At 47.2% G+C, this 22027-nt stretch overlaps 1 protein-coding gene across 1 annotated transcript in view; it reads right to left on the bottom strand.

Moving 5' to 3' along the window:
- Window positions 1–21712, bottom strand: part of TRPM1 (transient receptor potential cation channel subfamily M member 1) — a 94939-nt gene extending 73227 nt beyond the window's left edge. The window contains exons 1-2 of the mRNA XM_047086677.1: window positions 21568–21712; window positions 17843–17979 (exon numbers count right to left, since the gene is read on the bottom strand). Coding sequence (XP_046942633.1) covers window positions 17843–17979; window positions 21568–21712 — 282 coding nt within the window. The remainder of the gene's footprint in view (window positions 1–17842; window positions 17980–21567) is intronic.
- Window positions 21713–22027: the final 315 nt, after the last annotated feature.

The raw sequence follows: 22027 nt of genomic DNA, 5'->3' as shown, positions 1-22027 counted from the left end.
CCCAGTCCTAGCTCCCTTATGTGGCTGTTGCCAAGATCTAGGTCCTCTCAAGGACCCAGCACCTCAGTCAGTTCCTTGTCATGTGAGCCTCTCCACAAGGAACCTCACAACATGGTGGGTGACCTCCATCAGAGTGGGAGTGCAAAAGTCACACAAGAGAAGCCATGGTCTCTTTACAACCATGTATCTGAAGTGATATCTCTTTAGCTGTATTCCATGCATTAGAAGAGTCTCCCATTCTGGCTGCCCACAATCAGGTGGAGAGGACTACTATAGTGTAAGTGAACATTAAGCTTTTTCTCTTGTAATGTGAGTGCCTGACATTCAGCTTTTGACTGTTGAGGCATTCATGTCAAAGACATCCATCTCGAGTAAATATACTGCCAGATATACAACACAGCTACTAACAAAACAGCCAAATAAAGAACTAGGCTGCCCCCGCTCACCAAGCTCCTTCTTTCAGAAAGTGCTGGTTAACCTAGAGAACTGACCCTTGCCCTTCCTGTGCCCTAATACCTGCTCTCATGCCTGAAATTCACCACAAAGAGTGAACCCTCTAAACCCTAGACACCCCACCCTTGGACACTAATAAAGGCAGAGTTCTGGATCTGCTATCTCTATCTCTACTTGTGTCCTTGCTATGTGGCCCATTGGGTATGCCACGTACACTCAAGGCTTGTGAGTAATAAATCTTGTTCCTCAGAGTTTCCTGCTAGTTTTTGCTGAAGTGCATCTTGCAGTCATAATAAGAATTACAGGGCTGGTCCAGACACAACATTAGTTCCACAGGGAGAGTCTCTGTGGAGGTTCGCTGTGAATAACACAGGTCCTGGTGAATGCCTCGGTCATTCCTAGCCAAGAGCATCACTAACAGTAGGCTGGGACCAATGCAACAACTACAAAGGCATAAATACCAGGAGGCTAGGGTCTTTGGGGTCATATGTCTACCACATATGCACACGTATGTCTGTATGTGCACACATTCATGTATTTCCTGGCTCTATCCACTGAAAGGGCGTACCACCAATGAGTACATTTAGTGTTCAAATATTGGCTTCTAAATATTGTTCTCCACTGAAGCGAACTGGGGCTTCTTGGAGAAATGACTATCTCCAAGACTGGAGCAGGGAGAGTACAAGAAGGACCTGGAACATCTTGTTTAGCCAGTAAGTGTTTACTTTTGACATGGGAACTTGCCAAAAGAACACTGAAGCCACTTTGAAGGGACTCTCACTGGCTTTATCTGGAATAATTGAGCATGAAAATAAGTACTTACAATAATGAAGTACAACCTTTTGACTGAAATAAGAGCCCATGGACCCACACTGGTATAAATCCATACATAATTCAATACATAGCGGTGACGGGAACGCTCTTTCCTCCAGTAGTAAGTCATTTAATAAATACAGAAGGAATGATGGACGTAGAAAATCTCCATGTGGCAACTATCACTCATGTTTTATGAATGCTAAAAGTAGTGGGTAAAAGTTTGAAAAGTAACAGTACACTTACATAATCTCATAGTATCTCCCACAGGTATTTACTAATCATAGAGGAAATTAGTAACTTGACAGTGGAGAAATTTGGGGAACACCACCTAAAGCCAAGTGAACATCACCAGTAATGGAACAAAGATTCACCATGAGCCTCCCAATAAAATGCATGAGAGATAAAAATGCCAAAAATGCATAACTTGAATCTAAGCAGGAGCAACCTCAGATAACCCAAACTGAGGGGCATCCTACAAAATAACTGACCCATACTCTGCAAAAATGTCAAGGTGACCAGGAAAGACTGGGGAATGGTTCTAGCCGTTGTGGAAAGACACGACGGTGAAATGCCCTTCCACCTCTGTGCCCTGCCCTCTAGACCTCACTCCCTCTCAGCTCCTCCCCCTGCCCCGTCTTTAGGCCCCGCCCCCTGCTAGGCCCCGCCCCCTCTGCCTGTCCCCTAGGCCCTCCCTCTCAGCGCCCCCTAGCACAACAAACCAGTCAGTGGGCACTTCCTAGGAAACCCAGGGCAATGCAGTGTGGGCAATCAGAAAACCAAGGTCCAGCTCCTGAATAACTAGGCTTAGGTCCCACATCATCAAAAGGGGGAAATACCACCTGCCCTACAGGATTTAATATGCTGAGGTGGATGAAGAACTTGGAAAGCAGCAATGTGCTTCTTGTTTTCATTAATGTCTGTTCTGTCTCAGGCAGCATTTAAATGCCTCCATCAAGGAGTGCCCCCCTCCCCCATCTCCTTTACATGCAGGTGCAGGGCATCTGTTGCCCTGAGGGAGTATTGGCCAACACCTTACCCCCAAACTTGGGAGGGGGCCTTTTCAGAGTGCCAAACCCCAGCCCTTGGAGCCCTGGGCAAGAATAGCAGCTGGCATCCACAAAATGGCCCCATTTCTCTCTGCTTCACCAAAAATCTTTTCTTTTTTTTCCTAATGAATATGCTAGCATGTGACTAACATACTTTCCCTTGGGGAAAAAAGTGCTTTACTTTAAATATCAACTACTGATTTTTTAAAAAAAAAGTTTAGTCCTGAAGAGCATCCTCAGTTCAAAATTCCAAGTTACTGCTGAGTCTCCAGAAATATTCTAGAATCTTCTGAGGATAAACAAAAGATACAATAGCCACTCTTTGCCTGCAATCTCTCACAGTGTTTTGGCCTGTACTCAAATGTCCCCTCTTCAGGGAGGCTCTCTGGCTCCCCATCACACCCCTACCCCCTGCTCTCTGTCCTTCATACATTCCATCCCACTAACCTCCCTCTCTTCCCTTCCCTCTCTCCTCCTACAAAAGCCATGGGAGGCGAAGCCCTGTTCAGTTCTCTGCTTTATCCCCAGTGCCTCCAGGAGTGCCTGGCAAAGAGGAGTTGCTCATTACCCTGTAATGACTAAATAAATCAATAAATCCCTCGGGTGGAGCATTTCCAGGGGGGCCCAGCTCTTATCAACCTGGCCTACCACAGTCTGGCCCCCTGGGCCCACACACCCCAGTGGCGTGCACACAGAGCAGAAGGGAGGTAACCCAGGTCACCTGAGAAGACTCTGTGCTCATGGTGGGGAGGGGTTCAGCCTCCTGAATGGTTGGGAGTCACTGATGCAGGTGAAAGGCAATGGGTGGGGGACCCCTGCGTCAAACATTCCTCCTTCCCCTCCCGCCTCTGATACCAGGGCTGAGTACCGCCAAGGTAAAAACAAAGAGCCATGGAATCTTACAAAGGGCATCCTTGTGAAATGAAAGAAGAGCAGAGCCTCCTGTGGTTCATTTGTAGACCCTTCAGATCCCCCTGTTGGGTCAGAGATGGTGCCCACTCATCCAAAATATTCCTGCCCATCACAAATGGTTATTATTACTTTTTTAAGATTTATTTCTGAGAGAAAGAGAGAGAGAGTGCAAGTGGGGGAGGGGTGTAGAGAGAGGGAGACAGAATCTGAGCAGGCTCCAGGCTCTGAGCTGTCAGCATGGAGCCCAACGTGGGGCTTGAAGTCACAAAATCAAGAGATCATGACCTGAGCTGAAGCCAGACGCTTAACCAACTGAGCCACCCAGGTGCCCCTCAAGTGGTTATTTAAGTGCTTTAGGGCCAGATAAGAGGAACACTAGCACTGAAGATTAAAATCCCACCTGCAGGAGTGCTCACTTACTGGAAAGTCTGTCTGTGAGGCCCAGTGAGGAGACACAGAGGTGGTGCCACCATCATGCTCCCCAAGCCCCTTGAGCTGCCCAAGTCCATGTGTGGGTCACATGCAGCCCCCCCCCGCCCCCATTTCATCTCTGAAATGGGAACTGCTTTGCATACTTTCAGCCTCAGCTGGGATAACACCTGTACAGTATCTGGGAGGTACTAGATATAAATGGAAATCCTGGTCATTAGTTTTATCACAGGATAGTAAGTTGCATGATGGAAATAGAGGCGGTATGCAGTCAAGCCTTCACCTGGTGGTTCAAAAACCACCAGGTGCCAGGAGTTCAGAGTGGGTAAGTACGGGGAGGAAACTTCATAGTATGGGCAAGATTTGGACAGGTGGGCTGAAGACATTTGGGGACAGGGAATGGTGGGGTGGGTGGAACAGCATGTGTACAGCAGAGGGAGTGAGGATGCATGTGGAGAATAGGGGGGAGGGATGGGAACAGGGTGACTGAGGGCAAGAGGTGGTGCTGAGCAGTAGGTGGGTGAGGAAATGGAGGGAAGGGGGTGGGTTTCCCACCTCAGTGAGATGGGGATGGGCCATGGAGGGGCAGGAGGAGGCCCCCCCCAGGAGATGAGTGTTTAGTGGGCGTTTCTCGTAGTAGTGAAGTGAAGGCAGAAACTAGGCTGCCAAGTCTTCATGTTCCAGGTGTTTTGTGAGTGCCATCATGTGGCCAGTGTGGGGCTGGCTGGGTTCAGGGCTGTGAGCTGGGGTGGAGATGAGCCAGGTAGTCATGGCCCTACCCTCAGGGGGCTTCCATTGTGATCAAGTAGCAAAGACTAGCAAACAAGGCAGCAGATAAACCAGAGCATTGCTGATTGTGGTAAGAACATGAAGGGAATAAAGAAGAGGGTGTGGTAGAGTATGGTGGTGTGCACGTGGGGTGGGGTAGGAGGCTTGTTAGATTGGGAAGTCTTGGCTGAACAGGCTATACATTTAAACTGTGAAGTGAAAGACCAGAAGGGAATTCTAGGGTGCTGGAACAGCATGTGCAAAGGCCCTGTGGCAGACAGAGCTGCAGGTGCTTGCTGAGGAGCATGGATTGGGTATGTGGCAGACTTTGGAACTGAAGATGCAGGTGGGGCATGTTCTGCACAGACTTTAGGTCACAATAAGTGGTGGGCAGAGGGGCAGCACGAACTTATGGGGCTGGCTTATAGGGGGGCAAAGGGGAGCCAGGATACCAGTAGGAAGACTGGAGTGTGGCCCACACCATGGGGATGACCCTCTAGGAGATGTGCAAGAGGAAGGAGGAGTCTGCAGGGGGACACCTTTGAGAAGACTGAGGCTGGGGTGGGGTGATGGGGTGGGGGCTGGGAAGGGTGAGAGGGCTGAGAGGTGGGGGAGTGGGGCCTGTGGGAGGAGAGGGAGGCAGGAGACAGGGCCAGGACCGCAGGGAGTGGTGTTTGGCCTGGGCCAGCTGTGACTGATCCTGGGAAGTGGCTTCCAAACATAAGAGCTGGTTTACTGTTAGGCGAGTCTCTGTTTACTCAATGGCCCTGTTTCTTGGGCCAAAATTAACAGCAAACCCTACAGTGAAATGACTGATTTGTGGACCCATTTAGCCAAAGGAAACTGCCTATCTCCTGTATGTATTTAGAGCCAACGCCTCAAAACGCTCATCCCAGGGCTGCATGTGACCCACACGTGGACTTGATTTGACCCTTGTATAAAGAGAAGAATTCTCTGCTATTATTAACCCAGAGGGGGATTACAAGTGAAAATCTGGATTTCTGGCTTCTCTGGAATGCCGTTGTGTGTGGGAACACTGGTGGACGTTCCCGCACAGCGGTAGGTGGCTGTGGGTCCCCACACAGGGCCCCGACCTGCCCTTGCCTGGCTGCCAGGAGCACCTGTGGGCCTCACCTGGGGCAGCACCTGCATGCCTGGAAACTCTCCATCCCAGAGAACCAGACAATTTCCCTGCCAAAGCACTGGCACAGGCCACCCATCTTCAGGCGTACAAAGATTAAAACACCACAATTGTTCCTACTCCACCTGCCACCCACTCACCCCAGCAAGAAGGAGGCCTTGGGCTCCAACCCACAGGCTGTTTCTGTGTGGGTTGGCTGATGCTCCTGCTTTGGCCAGACAAGGAGAGACTCTTGAGCCTGACAGACCTGGCCTCATGGCCCCTTACAGCAAAGAGAACCAGTAGGAGCCTCAGGTAAGGGCCCATGCTGAGGCTGCCCCTCAGGTGCTGGGCCTCAGTTTTCACATCTGTAGAGTGGGAATGATAACATGAGACTTGAGTGATAGTGCTTGGGAGAACCTCAAGATCTGATTTCCTGTGCTTTATTATCACCATCCCCTGGAGGTGACAGGGTTGGCCTGGAGGAAACGCTGGTGGGGGGGGGGGTCATCAGAAACCCCGCCTCTCCTTGGCCAGTGTTCCCTCTTCCCCAGACCTCCAACCCTCTTCTACCCAGGGGCCCTTCCTGGGACAATGTAATGCGATCCTCCAGACTGGAGCCCGGGAGCAGAGCTGGGTCTTTAGGCCATAGGAAGTGACCTTTTCCCTTTTCCTGTCCTTTTTTTTTTTTTTTAAGTTTTTTTAAAATTATTTTTGAGAGAGAGAGAGAGAGAAAGCACAAGCGGGGGAGGCACAGAGAGAGAGAGAAAGAGAGAGAGAGAGGGAGGGAGACACAGAATCTGAGGCAGGCTCCAGGCTCTGAGCTGTCAGCACAGAGCCTGATGTTGGGCTTGAACTCACGAACCTCAAGATCATGACCTGAGCCAAAGTCGGACGTTCAACCGACTGAGCCACCCAGGCACCCCCCCTTTTTACTTTCTTTTTACTATAATTCACATACCCTAAAATTCATCTTTTAAAATGTGCAGTGCGTGGCTCAGTCGGTTAAGCTTCTGACTTCGGCTTAGGTCATGATCTCACGGTTCATGAGTTCGAGCCCCACATCAGGCTTTCTGCTGTCAGCACAGAGCCTGCTTCAGACCCCCTCCTTCCTCACTTGCACACTCTCTCCATCTCTCTCTCATGATGAATAAATAAACTTCAATAAACAAATAAATTTTAAAAATGTGCAGGGTTTTTTTGTTTTGTTTTTGTTGTTTTTTTTTTGTATATCCCCAAGATTGCGAAACTGCACTAACACCAGAGCATCTGTCATCCCTAAAGAAAAGTCCTTTACTTATTAGCAGTCATTCCCCAGCCCCCACAGCCCCTCAGTTCCTGACAACCACGAATCTTCTTTTTGTCTCTATGGATTTGCCTCTTCTGGGCATTTTATATAAATGGAATCATACAATACGGAGCCTTTTACGGCTGGTTTCTTTCATTTAGCAGAATGTTTGCAAGGTTCATCATGTTGTAGCAGGTGTCTGGGCTTCATTCCTTTTTATGCCTCAGTAATATTCCATTGCAGGAATTCATCAATTTATGGACATCTGGGTTGTTGTCACTCCCTGGCTATCGGAAAGAGCATTGCTCTAAAGACATTTCTCTTTTTAGAGGGAATACTAAATAAAGCCAGGAAAAAAAGAAGCCAATGTATTAACTTGTCAGCTTGTGTTTGTGGTAGGGGAATCAGAATTTTTTCCTCTAATTGCTTCATCATTTATATCATGTTTTTAATTTTCTAAGGAAAAATATAACTGATTTTAAAAAGAAACTAAGAAAAGTGGCACCTGGGTGGCAAGGTTGGTTCAGTGTCTGACTTTGGCTCAAGTCATGATCTCATGATTCGTGGGTTCAAGCCCCACATGAAGGCTCTGTGCTCACAGCTCACAGCTGAGACCCTGCTTCAGATTCTGTGTCTCCCTTTCTCTCTTCCCCTTCCCTGCTCTCTCTCTCTCAAAAATGAGTAAACATTAAAAGAAATTAAAAACAAAAAGAAAAAAAGAAAATGATACTGTGCCCATGGTACCTGGCCGGTGTTCAGAGTCTCTGAGCCCAGGGTCTCCCAACTGTAGTGGGCTCCAAGGGGCCAGCCTCATGGTAACACCTTTGATGTTTTAGCGGCATCACTAATTTTGTAATCTTCTAATAACGCAGCAGATTCCCATTCCATCATCTTGGATTTATGCATATTTTAAGCTGTGATTGCAAATAATGGAGCTCTCGGACATATCTTGAATGGTAACTAGTAGTTTAATTCAGAATTTAAAAAGGTTTTCTGTTTTTCTACACTTGTAGAAAAAGTTGCAATGGACTGAATGTTGGTGTTCCCCCCAAATTCACATGCTGAAATACTAACCCCAGTGTAAGGGTATTAGGAGGTGAGGCCTCTGGGAGGTGATTAGGTCAGGAGGTTGGAGCCCTAATGACTTGGATTAGTGCCCTTACAGAATAGACCCCAGAGTGTTCCCTTGCTCCTTCCGCCATGTGAGACAGCTATCTGTGAACCAGGAAGGGGTCGCCTGACATCAAATCTGCAGGTGCCTTGATCTTGGACTTGCCAGCGTTCCTGTGAGAAATTAAGTTTATGAGCCTCCCAGTCTATGGCATTCTATTATAGTAACCTGAATGGACAAAGACAAAAGCCTTGCCAGAATTTGGTGTATGGATTTCATCAAAATTGGGTTTTCCTGTTAAAATGTGAGCAGACACCCATTTGCTTTTGGAGTGATCATTTTTGATGCAGTCAAACCACGTAAGACAAGGCCTTAATTCAAAGTGCAAATAGTCAATTAGGAGGAAAAACCAGCAATCCAGATACTTAATTATGCAGCTAGGCCAGCCACACAGGCAGCAGCTGGGCTTAGGGTACTGAGACTGATATGGGCTCCTCATTTTTACCATTGACAGGAAAGACCTTCAGGTCATACAGATGCAACAAAAGACCCCAGGTGCAGAAGGATATTTCAATATCCTGGAATGAAGGCCTGTGGGACCCACTCCCACATCCACTTATCTTGGACCATTTGAAGGAGGAGAGGAAATAAAAATGGGCCTTTTGTTGGGATATCGAATTCTCCCGCCCTCCAGACAGCTGTGCTGGTCACCAATGAGGACCAATGCACAAGGTACATGGGCAGTTTGTATTCCGGCTGAGGGCTCTCCACTGAGCCTAGAAAAAAAGGGGTGATCAGGACCTCAGGTAAGATGATGGGTTGGCAGGAGGAAATGAAGGGAGAGAAGGGAAGGTGGCCAAGGTCAGCTTCTAGCCCCAGCCCCAGGCAGAACCATTTGAGGGGAGAGCTCCTGAAAGTCACATGTCCATATGGATGTCAGCTCTCTCTGCTCCCCATTTTCAGGATCACATACAGGTAAGCCAGATGGGCACTTCTAAACACAAGCTGCGCTTCACAGATGTGAGTGGCCTCACAGATGTGAGAGGATGGGACTCAGGGGTGGGCCGTGCTTTTTTTTGGATCATACTTTTGAAGGAGGTTGCCTTACTCTGTGGATGGGGGAAGCCACAGTTTCTGAGTGCCAGGGCCTGCACCACTCTCCTTGCCTCTTCTCTTTCAGGTGCCGGAGACCTATGCCTGGTGGGTGTTCAGGTGAGGGCTGCTATCTGTCCTAGAATGGGCCACTGGGTCCTGAGTGGAGCCAGGTCTCCTCCCTACCTTTTCCCCTCTATCCCTGCTCTTTGATAGAACCTGGCCCAGAAACTTGCTTCTAGAAAGGGGTCCACAGGGTCTGCCTGTATTCTTCAAAGATGGTGCAGGGGAAGTGGTTAAAAATGTAAGTATCTGGCAATTCTGGAACAGGAGGAAATATTTGCAAATCATATATCTGATAGAGAATCAACATCCAGAATATGTAAAAAAAAAAAAAACCACACACACACACAAAAACCTACAACTTAACAATAACAACAATAGTAAACATCCCGATTAAAGATGGGCAGAGGACTGGACTAGCCATTTTCCAAAAAAGACATACAGATGGCCAACAAACACACGAAAAGATGCTCGGTGTCACTAATCATTAGGGAAGGTAAGTCAAAACCAGAGAGATATCAGCTCACACCATTAGGATGGCTACGATTGAAAACACACACACATAACAGAAAATAACAAGTGTTGGTGAGGACGTGGAGATATTGAAACAGTTGTGCACTATGGGTGGAATTTTAAAATGGAGCAGGGGCACCTGGGTGGCCCAGTTGGTTAAGCGTCTGATTCTTAATTTCAGCTCAGGTCATGATCCCATGGTTCATGAGTTCGAGCCCCACATCGGGCTCTGCACTGACAACATGGAGCCTGCTTGGAATTCTCGCTCTCCTCCTCTCTCTCTGCCTCTCCCCCACTCTCTCTCTCTCTCAAAATAAATAAATTAATAATCCTTTTAAAATGAAGCAGATGTTGGAGCGCCTGTGTGGCTTAGTTGGTTAAGCATCTGACTTCGGCTCAGGTCATGATCTCACAGCTGGTGGTTCGAGCCCCATGTCGGGCTCTGCGCTGACAGCTCAGAGCCTGGAGCCTGTTACAGGCTCTGTGTCTCCCTCTCTCTCTGCACCTCCCCCAGTCTCTCTCTCTCTCTCTCAAAAATAAACATTAAAAAGATTTTTTAAATTAAGAATAAAAAAATAAAATGAAGCAGATGCTATGGAAAACAGTTATGGTACCTCCTCAAAAATGAAACTTAGAATTACCATATGATCCAGTAATTCCACTGTGGAGCATATGCCCCAAAGAATTGAAAACAGAGTCTCAGGGAGATATTTATACACCTGTGTTCATGGCAGGATTATTCAAAATAAAATGTGGTTTACCTATATGAAGCAATATTATCAGTATTCAAAAGGAAGGAAATCCTGACACCTGCTACAATGTGGATGAACCTTGAGGACAGTACACGAAGTGAAATATGCCAGTCACAAAGGAAAAATACTCATATGAGGTGCCTAAAATAAATTTGTAGAGACAGGCACTAAGAGTGGTGGGTGCCAAGGGCTGAGAAGGGGAAATGAGGACTTAGTGTTCAATGGGTAGCGTTTCAGTTTGGGAGGATGAAAACGTTCTGGAGTAGATGGTGATGATGGCTGGACAACAGTGTCAATGGACTCAATGCCAGTGAACCATACTCTTAAAAATGATTCAGATGGCAAATTTTATATTGTGTGTATCTTACCACAACTAAATATAAATAAAAAAAAAAAAGATATCTAGGTTTCACTCCAGGCCCTGGAATCAGAATCAGGGTGTGAGAACCTGTATTTTAACAAGCTTTTGAGATCCATTGCCCATGCGGCCCTCAGCTTCCCACTGCTCTATTTGGGTCCTCCCAAGCCAGTCCTCTCAAGGAACTGCAAGTTCATGCTGTAAGGGAGATAAGTCAGAGGAGATGTCTCTGATGTCAGTGCTGGCACCTGGACATCCAGGGAAGGAATCAGTGCTCAGAAGGCATAGCACTATTGGGCCTGCTGTGCCTTTCTTGGGTGATGGGCAGGATGTCAAAAATTCAGTACCTAAGATAAATAGCATCTCATACAAAATTTTATTTTTTGATTCGTTTTTTTAAAGTTTATTTGTTTTGAGAGAGAGAGAGAGAGAAAGAAAAAAAGAAAGAAAGAGAGGGAGAATCCCAAGCAGGCTCCACACTATCAGTGCAGAGCCTGATGCAGGGCTCAAACCCTTGAACTATGAGATCATGACCTGAGCCGAAGTCAAGAGCCGGACGCTCAACTGCCTGAGCCACCCAGGTGCCCCATTTTATACAAAATTTAAAAAAGATAAAATCAATGCCAAGAATCCCTTGTGATCACGATATCAACATTTTAAAGACAGGTTGTTGCTCTCTTTATGATCTTGCCTCGTTGTGCGAGGGTTGTTTCCGATCAGCTCACAGCTCTTGGGCTGTGCAGCCAGCATGTCCCCACTGGGCAGTGTACGAGGGTTTACTGTGTGACAGGCCAGCACATTGGGCAGTGTGAGGCTTTTTATACAGTCATGTTTTTTGACTGTAGAGTTCTTACTTTCCCACACGGTTTAAACATGAGGGGATATTTTGGTAAGTGTATATAGGACACTCATTGTTCTTTCTCCCACAGACTCCAATATGGCTCAGCATGGTGCCCACAACAGGTTACTGGTAACCATGGCAGGTTGGCCCTCGCTGGCCCACACAGCAGCTGGAGGACAGTGGGGAGGCCCGTGAAGAGTGTGACAGAGGACTTCAACTACCTCCATTTTGACCTTATCTGGTACTTTCTAACTGATTAAGTTCTCCTTTCCAGCTTGTCTCTTAACTCAGGCAAAAGACCTGCTGGGCAAATCATCCTGTGATGGGAAGAGCAGTAAATTCTGTCCTGATGCCCGCGAGCCCCCGTGTATTTGACCCCAAGACAATGATGAATTGACCTTCACTGCCCACTTGCACATTCCCACTGGCTTTTGTCCCACATTCTCCCTATTCTCCTTATATGTCCACGTTCTCTAATACCTGGAAGTATTTTCCGCACTTAGGAGACAGTCTTGGAGACTCTAGTCCGCTGTCTTCCTGGGGTTGGCCTCGCTGAAATAAATTCCTTTCTTGTTTCACCCACCACCTGCCTCTCTGCCTTTGGATTTTGCCAACAGGAAATGGCCAAAACTGGTCTATTTGGACCAGGTGCTCTTGCGCCCCAGTGCCCTGGTTACAAGTGGACCTGGCATCAAAATGAGAAAACACATTCTAGGGGGCCTGGTGGATATGGGTGGAGCAGGCCTGGGAGTCACCCTGTAACATGGTCACCCTATAACATGAAGAGGTGCAGAGGCCACTGGCCTGGGCGATGATCCACCACAAGGACAGAGAAGCTTCAGCTATAGGGCCCCACACCCACCTCTCTAAGACCTGAATCTTGATTTGGAGCTCACATTTTCCTATTCTTTTCCTTTTAGAGATGGCTTCAAAAGCTTCATGCCTGGGGCACAGGGTGGGGATGGGCTGGTGGCATGGGGGGATGATGTGGGTTTTTTTCCTTTGCTTAGAATTTAAAACAAACAACAAACCCCACAAGCATCCCTCAACTAATATATGCTCAATGGAACAATGACAAAGATTTAGAAGTGTCTAAATTGAGGGGCGCCTGGGTGGCTCAGTTGGTTAAGCATCCAACTTTGGCTCAGGTCATGATCTCATGGTTCTTGAGTTTGAGCCCAGTGTTGGCCTCTGTGCTGACAGCTCCGAGCCTGGAGCCTGTTTCAGATTCTGTGTCTCCCTCTCTCTGCACCTCCCCTCTTCTCCCTCTCTCTCAAAAATAAATAAACATTTAAAAAAAGGAGTGTCTGAATTGAAAAGTGATTCTCCCTCCTTCTCCCTCCAACCCCTAGCCTCCAGCAGTGACGCCCACTAACGGTTGCTGTGTGCCCTTCAGACATTCTCTCTTGTTTATTCCAACACACATACTCTTATAAAGAACTTTTTAAAAATGACAGTTCAGTGATATTTGTGGGCATCTTCTTGAGCCCTTGTGAACTAGGGAAATTGCAGGGATCCTGGGAAGGCCTGCTCTTCTATTCATGTTAGGACCTGCACCCCCACCCTACACATGACTTAATGTAAGTCCTCCTCGTAAAGTCAAGGAGTTAATGATTTCTTTGGAGACTTCCAGCATGATGGATAACATCTAAGGAGTGACCGGTGAGGTTGTCCTGTACATTTTCCAAGACCACTGACTCCAGACACCATGACACCAAGACTCCTGGCTCCTGAGCACTTGTCCTTGCTTTGACCAGTTCCTGGATGCCTGAGAGAACACATACACCAGATCACCATCCTTAATAAATACCCCAGACCCCAAGCAAAGACAAGACTTACTCTCCTTTCCTTCCTGAGTCTTCCAGACACTCTGTCTGTATTTGCTGTATGTTTTCAGTAAACTCTGCTTTCACTTCCTCTAGGTTTGCACTTGATTTCTCTCCTGTGGGAAGCCAAGGGCCCTCTTGGCTGATCCTTGGACCCGGCCAGCCTGCATCACTTGTACAGAGAGCTTCCTCACGCTTTACCCAGGTGCATGGGATTCTACCCTGTGGCACCACTAGGAGGCAACGCCTCCTTGGCATATTCCTCGTGGAGTCACACCCTGGAAAGAATCTTCCCAGTGGGCTTTACTACTAAAGTCTTTTCTTTGGGTTAAGGCTTTGAAGGTGGTCCCTAAAGTAAAAATACAATAAAAGGTGTGGTGGTGAGAAAACGACTCTGGATTCTGTCATACTTGAGTCAGCTCCCAGATTCACTGTCCCTTTTCCTTTTTTTTTTTAAGTTTATTTATTTATTTTGAGAGAGAGACAGAGAGAGAGAGAGAGAGAGAGCGCAGGAGGAGCAGAGAGAGAGGGAAAGAGAGAGACCTCCAAGCAGGTTCTGCACTGTCAGCACAGAACCCGATGCAGAGCTTTAAACCTGTGAACCATGAGATCATGACCTGAACCAAAATCAAGAGTGGGACGCTTAACCAACTGAGCCACCCAGGCACCCCTGGACTCACTGTTTCCTATCTTTATGACCATGGCCAATTTATTTAACTTTCCTGAGCCTCGATTATCTTGCCTGTTAAGTGGGATTGTTGTAAAGATTAAACACAGTTTAGTGTGAAAAACCTCAAGCCCATTGTCTGGCAGAGATTGGTATTCAGTAAATAGTTTTTGACTGTCTTAAGTAAGCATAAACTGAATGAAGTATAACAAGGGTAAGATTTTAGCTTCCGTTTAAGTGCCCAGGGTCTTTCAGGTAGGGTCGGTGGGCGTTGGAATACATTGTTCTTAATTCCCCTGTCAATGGCAGAGGAAGCAGGAAGCCTGTGGGAAGGCAGGACTAAGAGTCAAGCCCAGGCCTGGCCAGCTGTCCCCAACGTCAGGGACACTTTGATGAGACAGGGATCATTCCCTTCCAAACTCACGGCTCACTCACCAGCCCTTAAGAATGTCAGACACAAATCTTGGTTTGTGTTTTTCCAAGGTTTTCTTTTACCAGTGTTCTTCCTCCCTGGCCTCATAGCAGCTCTGTGCCGACAATATTATCTAAGTCATGCTAAGTCGGTTTCCTGCAGCTCCTGGGGACCAGCGTGCACGCATTAATCGGCAAGCACCTCTCATATTTCAGTAGTGCCTGTGCAGCAGATTGGCTAGTTTGCAATAGTCAACTCCCAGAGACTGAGAGCCAGGATGGGACAGATTTTGTTAGCTAAAATGCAAAGGGAAGTTACTCAAATAAGAGGCCTAAGCGCTACTAGCAGAAGGGAGGTGGGGAAGGGGCATAAGCAGAGAAAACATGGGTTTTGTTTGGCAGAACCAACAGTTACAGCCAAGGAGACACCAAGGAAACACCAGCCAAGGTGTTTCACTCACCTGAGAGCCCCTTGCTAGATGGGTCTCCCCTGACAGCCCCTTACATTAGCCAGTTTGAGCCAGATTGGAGTTGAGGACTGCATAGAAGTGCCTCACCCTTCCTCCTCACCCCTGAGTTGTCCTGAAGTTACCTTTAGCTCATTATAATACTAAGATCTCCTCTTGTGGGTGGAGTTTTCCACCATTTTTTCAAACATACAATGTACACACTAGCATGTTGACAGTCTAGGAATTGACAGTCTTGCAGAACTGAGCCAAAGTGCCTAAGTAATAGGATATGTATACGTTCCTTAATGTATATGCAAGCTCCCCTCCCCTCCCCCTGATACACTGAAAAAAAGCTTTCTATACTAACTCCACAGGGAGATGGTGCTTTGAGAGCCATCTCCCTGTCTTCTCACCTGCAACAAATAATAAAAAGTTCTTTGCTTTCAATGGTTCCTTGGGTTGTGTTCAATATGCTGCACCCTAAGTGGCAAACCCCTTGAGTCCTGTTACAATTCAAGGAAGGGGCGAGGGGTCTGGCAATGATGGGCACTCCTGCAGGGGCCACTCTGGGAGGTGAGGACTGGGGTGGGAGCAGCTGTGTAGATTTGGGTGGGGGGCTGGGTGTGAAGGAGGGGGCATGGCTGAGCATCCCAAATGGGGTTCTCATTTGCTGTGTTCTTCTAGATCTATGTGACCATTGTGGTCTGTAGTGACCCGTGACTCATGGCCAGTGTCTGGGCTGCTCATGTATTTATAGATAAGTGTTCCTACACACAGCCCAGCATTGAAAACTTGGGAGGGTTACATCAGAGGAAATATGTCTTCAGAAGTTCACTGGGACCTCTGTAGCCCCAGACCACCTTGTGCGACATGAGAGAAAGCCAGCATTTGTGTATTTCACGCTAGTAGCTTATGAAGCCCCCTCACCTTGTAGGCTCTGCTGGTTCCAGGTGTACTGAGTGCACTCAGCCCTCGGGAGCTCCCAGGCGGATACACTGGCATTGTAAAGTTGTGCATGGTGTGGGGGGACAGGGCTTCTCCCTGGGGAGGGACTTGCCAGGTGGGGAAAACAGGGAGGGAGCTCATCCTTGAAGCCTGAGGAGAATTCAGCTGGGCGCAGGAGCAAAGGGGAAAGGCGCTCTCAGAAGAGGGAACAGCAGAAAAAAGGCAGAGCCCCTGATCCCATTTCTCACTGTGGTCACGATGACTGCCACACTGAATTGAGATGCAGTGGCTGTTGGGGGGCAGAGGTCTACAGAGAGCATGTGCTCCCCTCACTGTGGTTTTAAATATGAGGAAACTGAGGCAGTGGAGGGGTTAGGGCTTTGGTAGGGACTCTGGGAGGTGAATGGGCACTAGGAGAAGAGACTGGGTCATGGTGAAGCCACCAGTCCTGGCTGGCCTCATGCCAGGCAGCTGGACTTGACTCCTGTGCACAGCCCTGTCCCTCATCACACATCTGTCTCCTCTGGCTGATTCCAAATGCTTTCTCCAAAATGGGCACATGCTTCTGAGCTCCTCCTTTTAAGGAGGATAGAAGGCCTTTTGGCATCATCTGGAGAAGCAGAGCAGCCACATGCTTGAGTCTATCAATTCTATACTGGGGTTTACCCCCAAAATATGCTCATGCTCGTGTGTACCAGGAGACCCCACATGCATGTTCCCATTCATGAGATCCCCAACAAATAGCAACCCAGATGCCCAGTTGCAGTAGGACCTGTAAGTCCATCCCCACATATTCACATGAGGGAATATTACATGGCAACAGAAACAGACAAACCACATCATATGAATGGCTCTCAAAACATAACCCAGAGCAAAAGAAGCAAGTCCCCGAGGGGACACACAGTGTGAGTCTGTTTATATAAAGTTCAAAAGCAGAAAAAGCTAAACAATATATTGCTTAGGAATACAGATGAAGCCCAAAATAAAACAAAGCAAAACTCTGAAAGAATCCACAAAAAAACCCTGCTACAGCTAATAAGCAAAGTTAACAAAGTTTTGGGGTGCAAGATCAGTTGTGTTTCCAAACACCAGCAGTGAAGAATCCAAAAAGGAAATTAAGAAAACAACCTCGTTGATGATAACATCCAAAAGAATAAAATATCTGGGAAAACGCTTAAACAAGGAGGTGAAAGACCAACACACTAAAAACTATAAGACCTTTTGCTGAAGGAAGGAAAGAGGGTCTGAACAAATGCAAAGACACTCCATGCCCCTGGTTGGAAGACTCAATCCCACACAGCTGGGGATGGATGGGGATGGATGGATGAATCTTCCCTTGCCCCCATCACCAGCTCCTCCCTGATTGGGAACCTGGGAATTGCCACAAGGGTCTCGGGGGCCCCCTCTGCAGCTCCCCCTCCTGACTGGCTTGCTCAGGAGGGCAAACTAGTTGGAAAGCCAGTGTGTATAGGGCCTCCTTGACGTTACCTGAGAGCTCAGTCTGGTCTTCCCTGGCTGGGAGGGTGCAGACCAGCACCCATGGGAGAGAGGATTGGAAGACCAAGGCTGACCTCCCAGTACCCACCTGGCTTCCATGGGGAGCACCTTCTCCTTTTCAGTGGTCCTTTGCCACTCTTTAGGTGGACTTCCTCTCCTAGGACTCCCAGGACCTGGGAGGGTGCACCACACTATTGGTGGTGTGTGTGAACAAGGACTGTGTCCTTCAGGGGCTGTGATGTTGCTGAGGCCACAGGGGTGGGGAGGGACGCTGGGTGGCACACCAGTGGGAGTGAAGTTGATGTAGCTCAACATGATGCCTGTGGCAGCCAGCTCAAGAGCCAGGCTGCTGGGGCTGGTCCTTGCTCCTCTGCTCATTTGCTGTGACAGCACTTAGTAGACAACACCATATTAATAAAAGACAGTGTAATAGTAATTGTACAAAAAATAGGAGTTCGGGTCTTCATTGAGAGTTTTCTGCTGACCTCAGGCAAGATGCATGAGGAGTTTTGTTTGCTCATCGGTCTTTCTGGTCCTGCCCTGCCAACTGAGGAACAGGGAGCTCTCACCCATGCACAGCCCCGTCCACCGGAGAGATGGGCTGGAACCGTCAACATTTGAGCTGTAAAAGTGGGCATTTAAGAAACAAGGAAGGGTTAGCACAACTCCTCGTTTTTACATCTAAGAGAACTCAGGTCCAAACCCCAAGGCTGCCTGGTGGCTAAGGATCTGCTTCTCTCTCACAGACTCCTGGCAGTATGTTTTTGGAGGGGATCTGGGCAGTACCTGTCACGGGGTCAAGTGAACATACGCTTTGACCCAGGACATCCACTTCTAGGGGTTTATTATCTAGAAACATTTTTACACATACAGAGGCAATATATGGATGTTTATTCCAATATATTTTGAACCAAGTGAAAAATTAGAAGCCTCCAATTTTTTTTTTCATCTCGATTAGGAAATTGTTAAACCATTGATGATAGATCCAACCATGGGCTGTGCAAGTATCAGATACTCTAAAGTAGAACTTTAAGTTCTAAAGTGTAAATGTCTTTATTATTAATTGGAAAAAAAGTTGTACTAAGATCTTTCTGGTATGATCCAGTTGTACAAGAACAAACCTTGATATGCAAAGGTCTAGAGCTATGTTGCTCAACATAGTAGCCACTGGCTATATGCAGCTATTAAGCACCTGAAATTTGGCCCATCTTAACTGAGATATGCTGTGAGTTCAAGTATAAGACAGCAAACTACCATTTTCTATGTCTGATATTAGAGCTCAAAAAAAGTGGGGGAGTAGTATTTGGCCGAATTTTGAAGTACAAAACAAATGACATATCATTAATAAGTTTTTTTTTTAGTAACAACTACATGTTGAAATGATAATAATTGGGATATGTTGAGTTAAATAAATTCTAAAATTAGTTTCACTTATTTTAACATGGCTTTCCTTTTTTAACATGGCTACTGTACAATTTAAAGTTATGTCTGTGGCACAGTTGACTGGGAGGCACTAGTTTAGAACAATACACATCAAACCATCAAGTGTGCTCAGCAGTGGGGCTGGGGGTGTTAGGACCTTCATCTGGCTCTTCTGCACTGTTGTACAACTTTATATATTTGTGTGTTACCTCTCCAATGATTAACAGAAAAAAGATGCTGTTGCTGTGACTCCTGGCCAACATGCTTTCCACCTCATCATGCCTGACACATTTGCCCTCCCTAATACCCAATCTCTAGGGGGGGTCCATGGCCCATGGAGAGAGGCCACTTGCCAATTCAGCATTAATTTTACCTTGGGTCATAGCAAGTGTGACCAACCCTTAAGGAATGAACACAGGACTTCCTGTCTCCCTGCCACGTTTACGGGGAGAGCAGACCAGATGGGGTGAGAGCCAGAAGCAGTGGGGGGAATGGGCAGGCACATAGCAACAAGAAGACCTGGCAGCTGGGAAGGGGAGAGCTGTGGGCTGTCATTAGCTTGTTTTCTTTAAGCTATCTCTAGCATTGGAAATGTATTCTTCCCTCTGACATAGATAGCAATTGAAGGCACTGTTTCTGGAAAATAGCAAGATAAATTGTGGTGTTTTCTGTGGGAGCCAGGGAAAATTGCTCCTGTTTGTGATGTGTGTCTGGGGCAATGAACCAACCATTTCCTGGACCCTGGTTGCTCCCAGTGGATTCTGTAATTCATTCACCGATTGCAGAGTCTAATAGAGGTAGAAAATGAGGGGCATAGCAGCCACCGACTGCCCGGGTCCCTTTGCATATCAGTGTGTCTCTGGCTACTACCTTTTTAAGGCATTAAGATGTTGAACCTCATTAACTTCTAGGTTGTGGAAGAGGATCCGGGATTGGGTCCCATTATTCCCCTGGATGGCCGCCTCTATTTTCCCAGGCCCAGGTTTTGTGTGCGTGATGTGCGCACACACATGCACACACACACACACACACACACACACACACACAAATTAGAGGACATCTTGAAAACATTTCCAATCAAAGCAAAAGGGAGATTTCTAAAAATATCAAATGCTCCAAGTAAGAGGATTTTAAGTTAATGGAAAGTGTGTTTTGTTTTCACTTAGTTCAGTACGAAGATGACTAGCCACTTAAAATGCCTGAATATCATTCTGTTTCTTGTACTTATCAACTTTGCAAAGCAAATAAGTGGGGTTGCAAAGAGCCAAACCAAACAAAATTCCAGACTTCTCCTAGAAAATAACCAATAAAACACAAACAATTACAGCAAACGCTTTCAACATTAGTTGACGTTTCCAATTACATTTTCTGGAGCCTGAAATACACTGCAGACAGTGGCCAATTTATGCTATAAATACCATCGCAAATGCCATGAATTAAAACTGCTGCTGCGTAGTGTGCAGAAAGATATTTGGTGAAGATTGCCAAAGACAATCCTTCGCGAAATTCAAACCTGTCTGAAGTCCGCTTCTAGAGAGGCTGGTGTCCTTTTTAATTCCTCCCTAAATATTTAATTCAGACAGAGCAAATTTGTCATATATTTTTCCTCCCTACCTCTCTGCCCTCCTTCATTTTCAGTTCCTATTCCTCATCAACCCAGGAATGACTCTTGTAAACATTTCCATTCTTCCCCACCTCTGCCCCTGCCTGCTCCTCATTATTTCTGCTACTTTTTGCTAAACTTAAAAAAAAAAAAAAGGTATAATTTCTGGTAACAAAAGGAAAATGTATTTGTTATAGAAAATGATTAAAGTAAAAGAAGAAGAGGAAATATACAAATCTACCAAGGAATAAATAAACATCACCCATATGGCCTTCATCCTAGAATAACAACAGATAGACTCTCAGTATATTTCTAGGTTTTTTTTTTTTTCTGGGAACAGATTAGACGTGTGTGTGCGCGTCTGTCATGAAAAGCATGTTCATTCTGCACATTATCATTATACATTCTTCTCTGTCCTTTTGCAAGTAGCCACATTATATTTCATCCTGTGGATAGATCATGGTTTACGTGCCCAATCCTCAGTTTTGGACATTTGGGTTGTTCATGTGTCTCACTGTAGTAAACAATGCTATGTAAATCCTGGCCTACCTTCAGGATTCTTTCCTCAGAATGGATCCCTAGACATAGAATTGTACTTGGGTGCATACTACTCAACTGCCTTTCAGAAACTGGTTCTTACTTCCTACTGGTAGTGAGAGGGAATTCCCACCTCCCTTCACAGCCCCGTGTAGTAGAACCTATCTTTTCCCTGAGCTTCCCCCGACCCTGAGGTTTTAACTAATAGATGAAATATCAGCTGATGAAGGCTTATAGATATAACCCCTGCCCCCCGCCCCGGAAGAACTTTAGCGATAGCAAGGGCTCACGGGAAGAGGCACGCTCTCCAGGAAGCACAGGGACAGAGGTAAGATGCTAAGAAGTAACAGTAAGCGGCAAGGAGGCTGAGCCCTGGAGCTGGGGCTTCTCTGCGGATCCCTGGCACCTACATTTAGAAGCCAGCTCTGAGGAAGCCTCATCACGCTGGAGCCTGGTGTTGGCCGGCTGACACAGGGCTCGTTCCCTCAGGGAATCATCCTGGAGGCCTTGTCAGCTGAGAACAGATACACCCTTATCCAGTCTCAGCAGTCTCAGCCAGTCTCAGCAGCAGAGGAGCAACAGGCCCCAGGAAGCAAAGCCCCCAACCTGAGCTTCCCTGCACCCTCGCTTAGCCCCACCTGAGCTTACCTGCTACAGTGGCAGAGCGGGGAGGGCCCAGCCTGGCCTCCAGCTTCCTCCTCTGGCCAGACAGGAAGCTGGCTGAGGAGGGCCCACCCTTTAAGAGGAGAAGTCCACATGAGGAGCATGTGAGCGCCCGTGCCGGACCCCTCATGATCCTGGTGAGGCAATGGCCCCATGACCTCGCTCCCAGGCCAGAAAAGGAAACCAGGGCCCCATGTTGCCAGGCTGCTCAGTGTGGGATCCCATGAAAACAGCCTTGGGATCTGAGAGAGGTGGGGGGAGCCAGAACTTTCCCTTTGAAGTGACCCTCCTCCCCCCGCCAGTCCTTCCCCTGCTAGAAATGTCAGCATGGTTTGCATAATTGAGACAATTGGACATAATCGTTCTTTCAGAAGCCCCTCATCAGGCGGGCAGTGCCCGGGCCCTGAGGAACTGGGAGAAGGCAGCACATGGCACTAATCATCCG

The sequence above is a fragment of the Lynx rufus genome, unplaced genomic scaffold (assembly GCF_022079265.1).
Source record: "Lynx rufus isolate CCGP_SWC_20201006 ecotype Redwood Valley unplaced genomic scaffold, mLynRuf1.p SCAF_21, whole genome shotgun sequence".
Lineage (NCBI taxonomy): Eukaryota > Metazoa > Chordata > Mammalia > Carnivora > Felidae > Lynx > Lynx rufus.
This window is presented reverse-complemented; position numbering and strand designations above follow the sequence as displayed.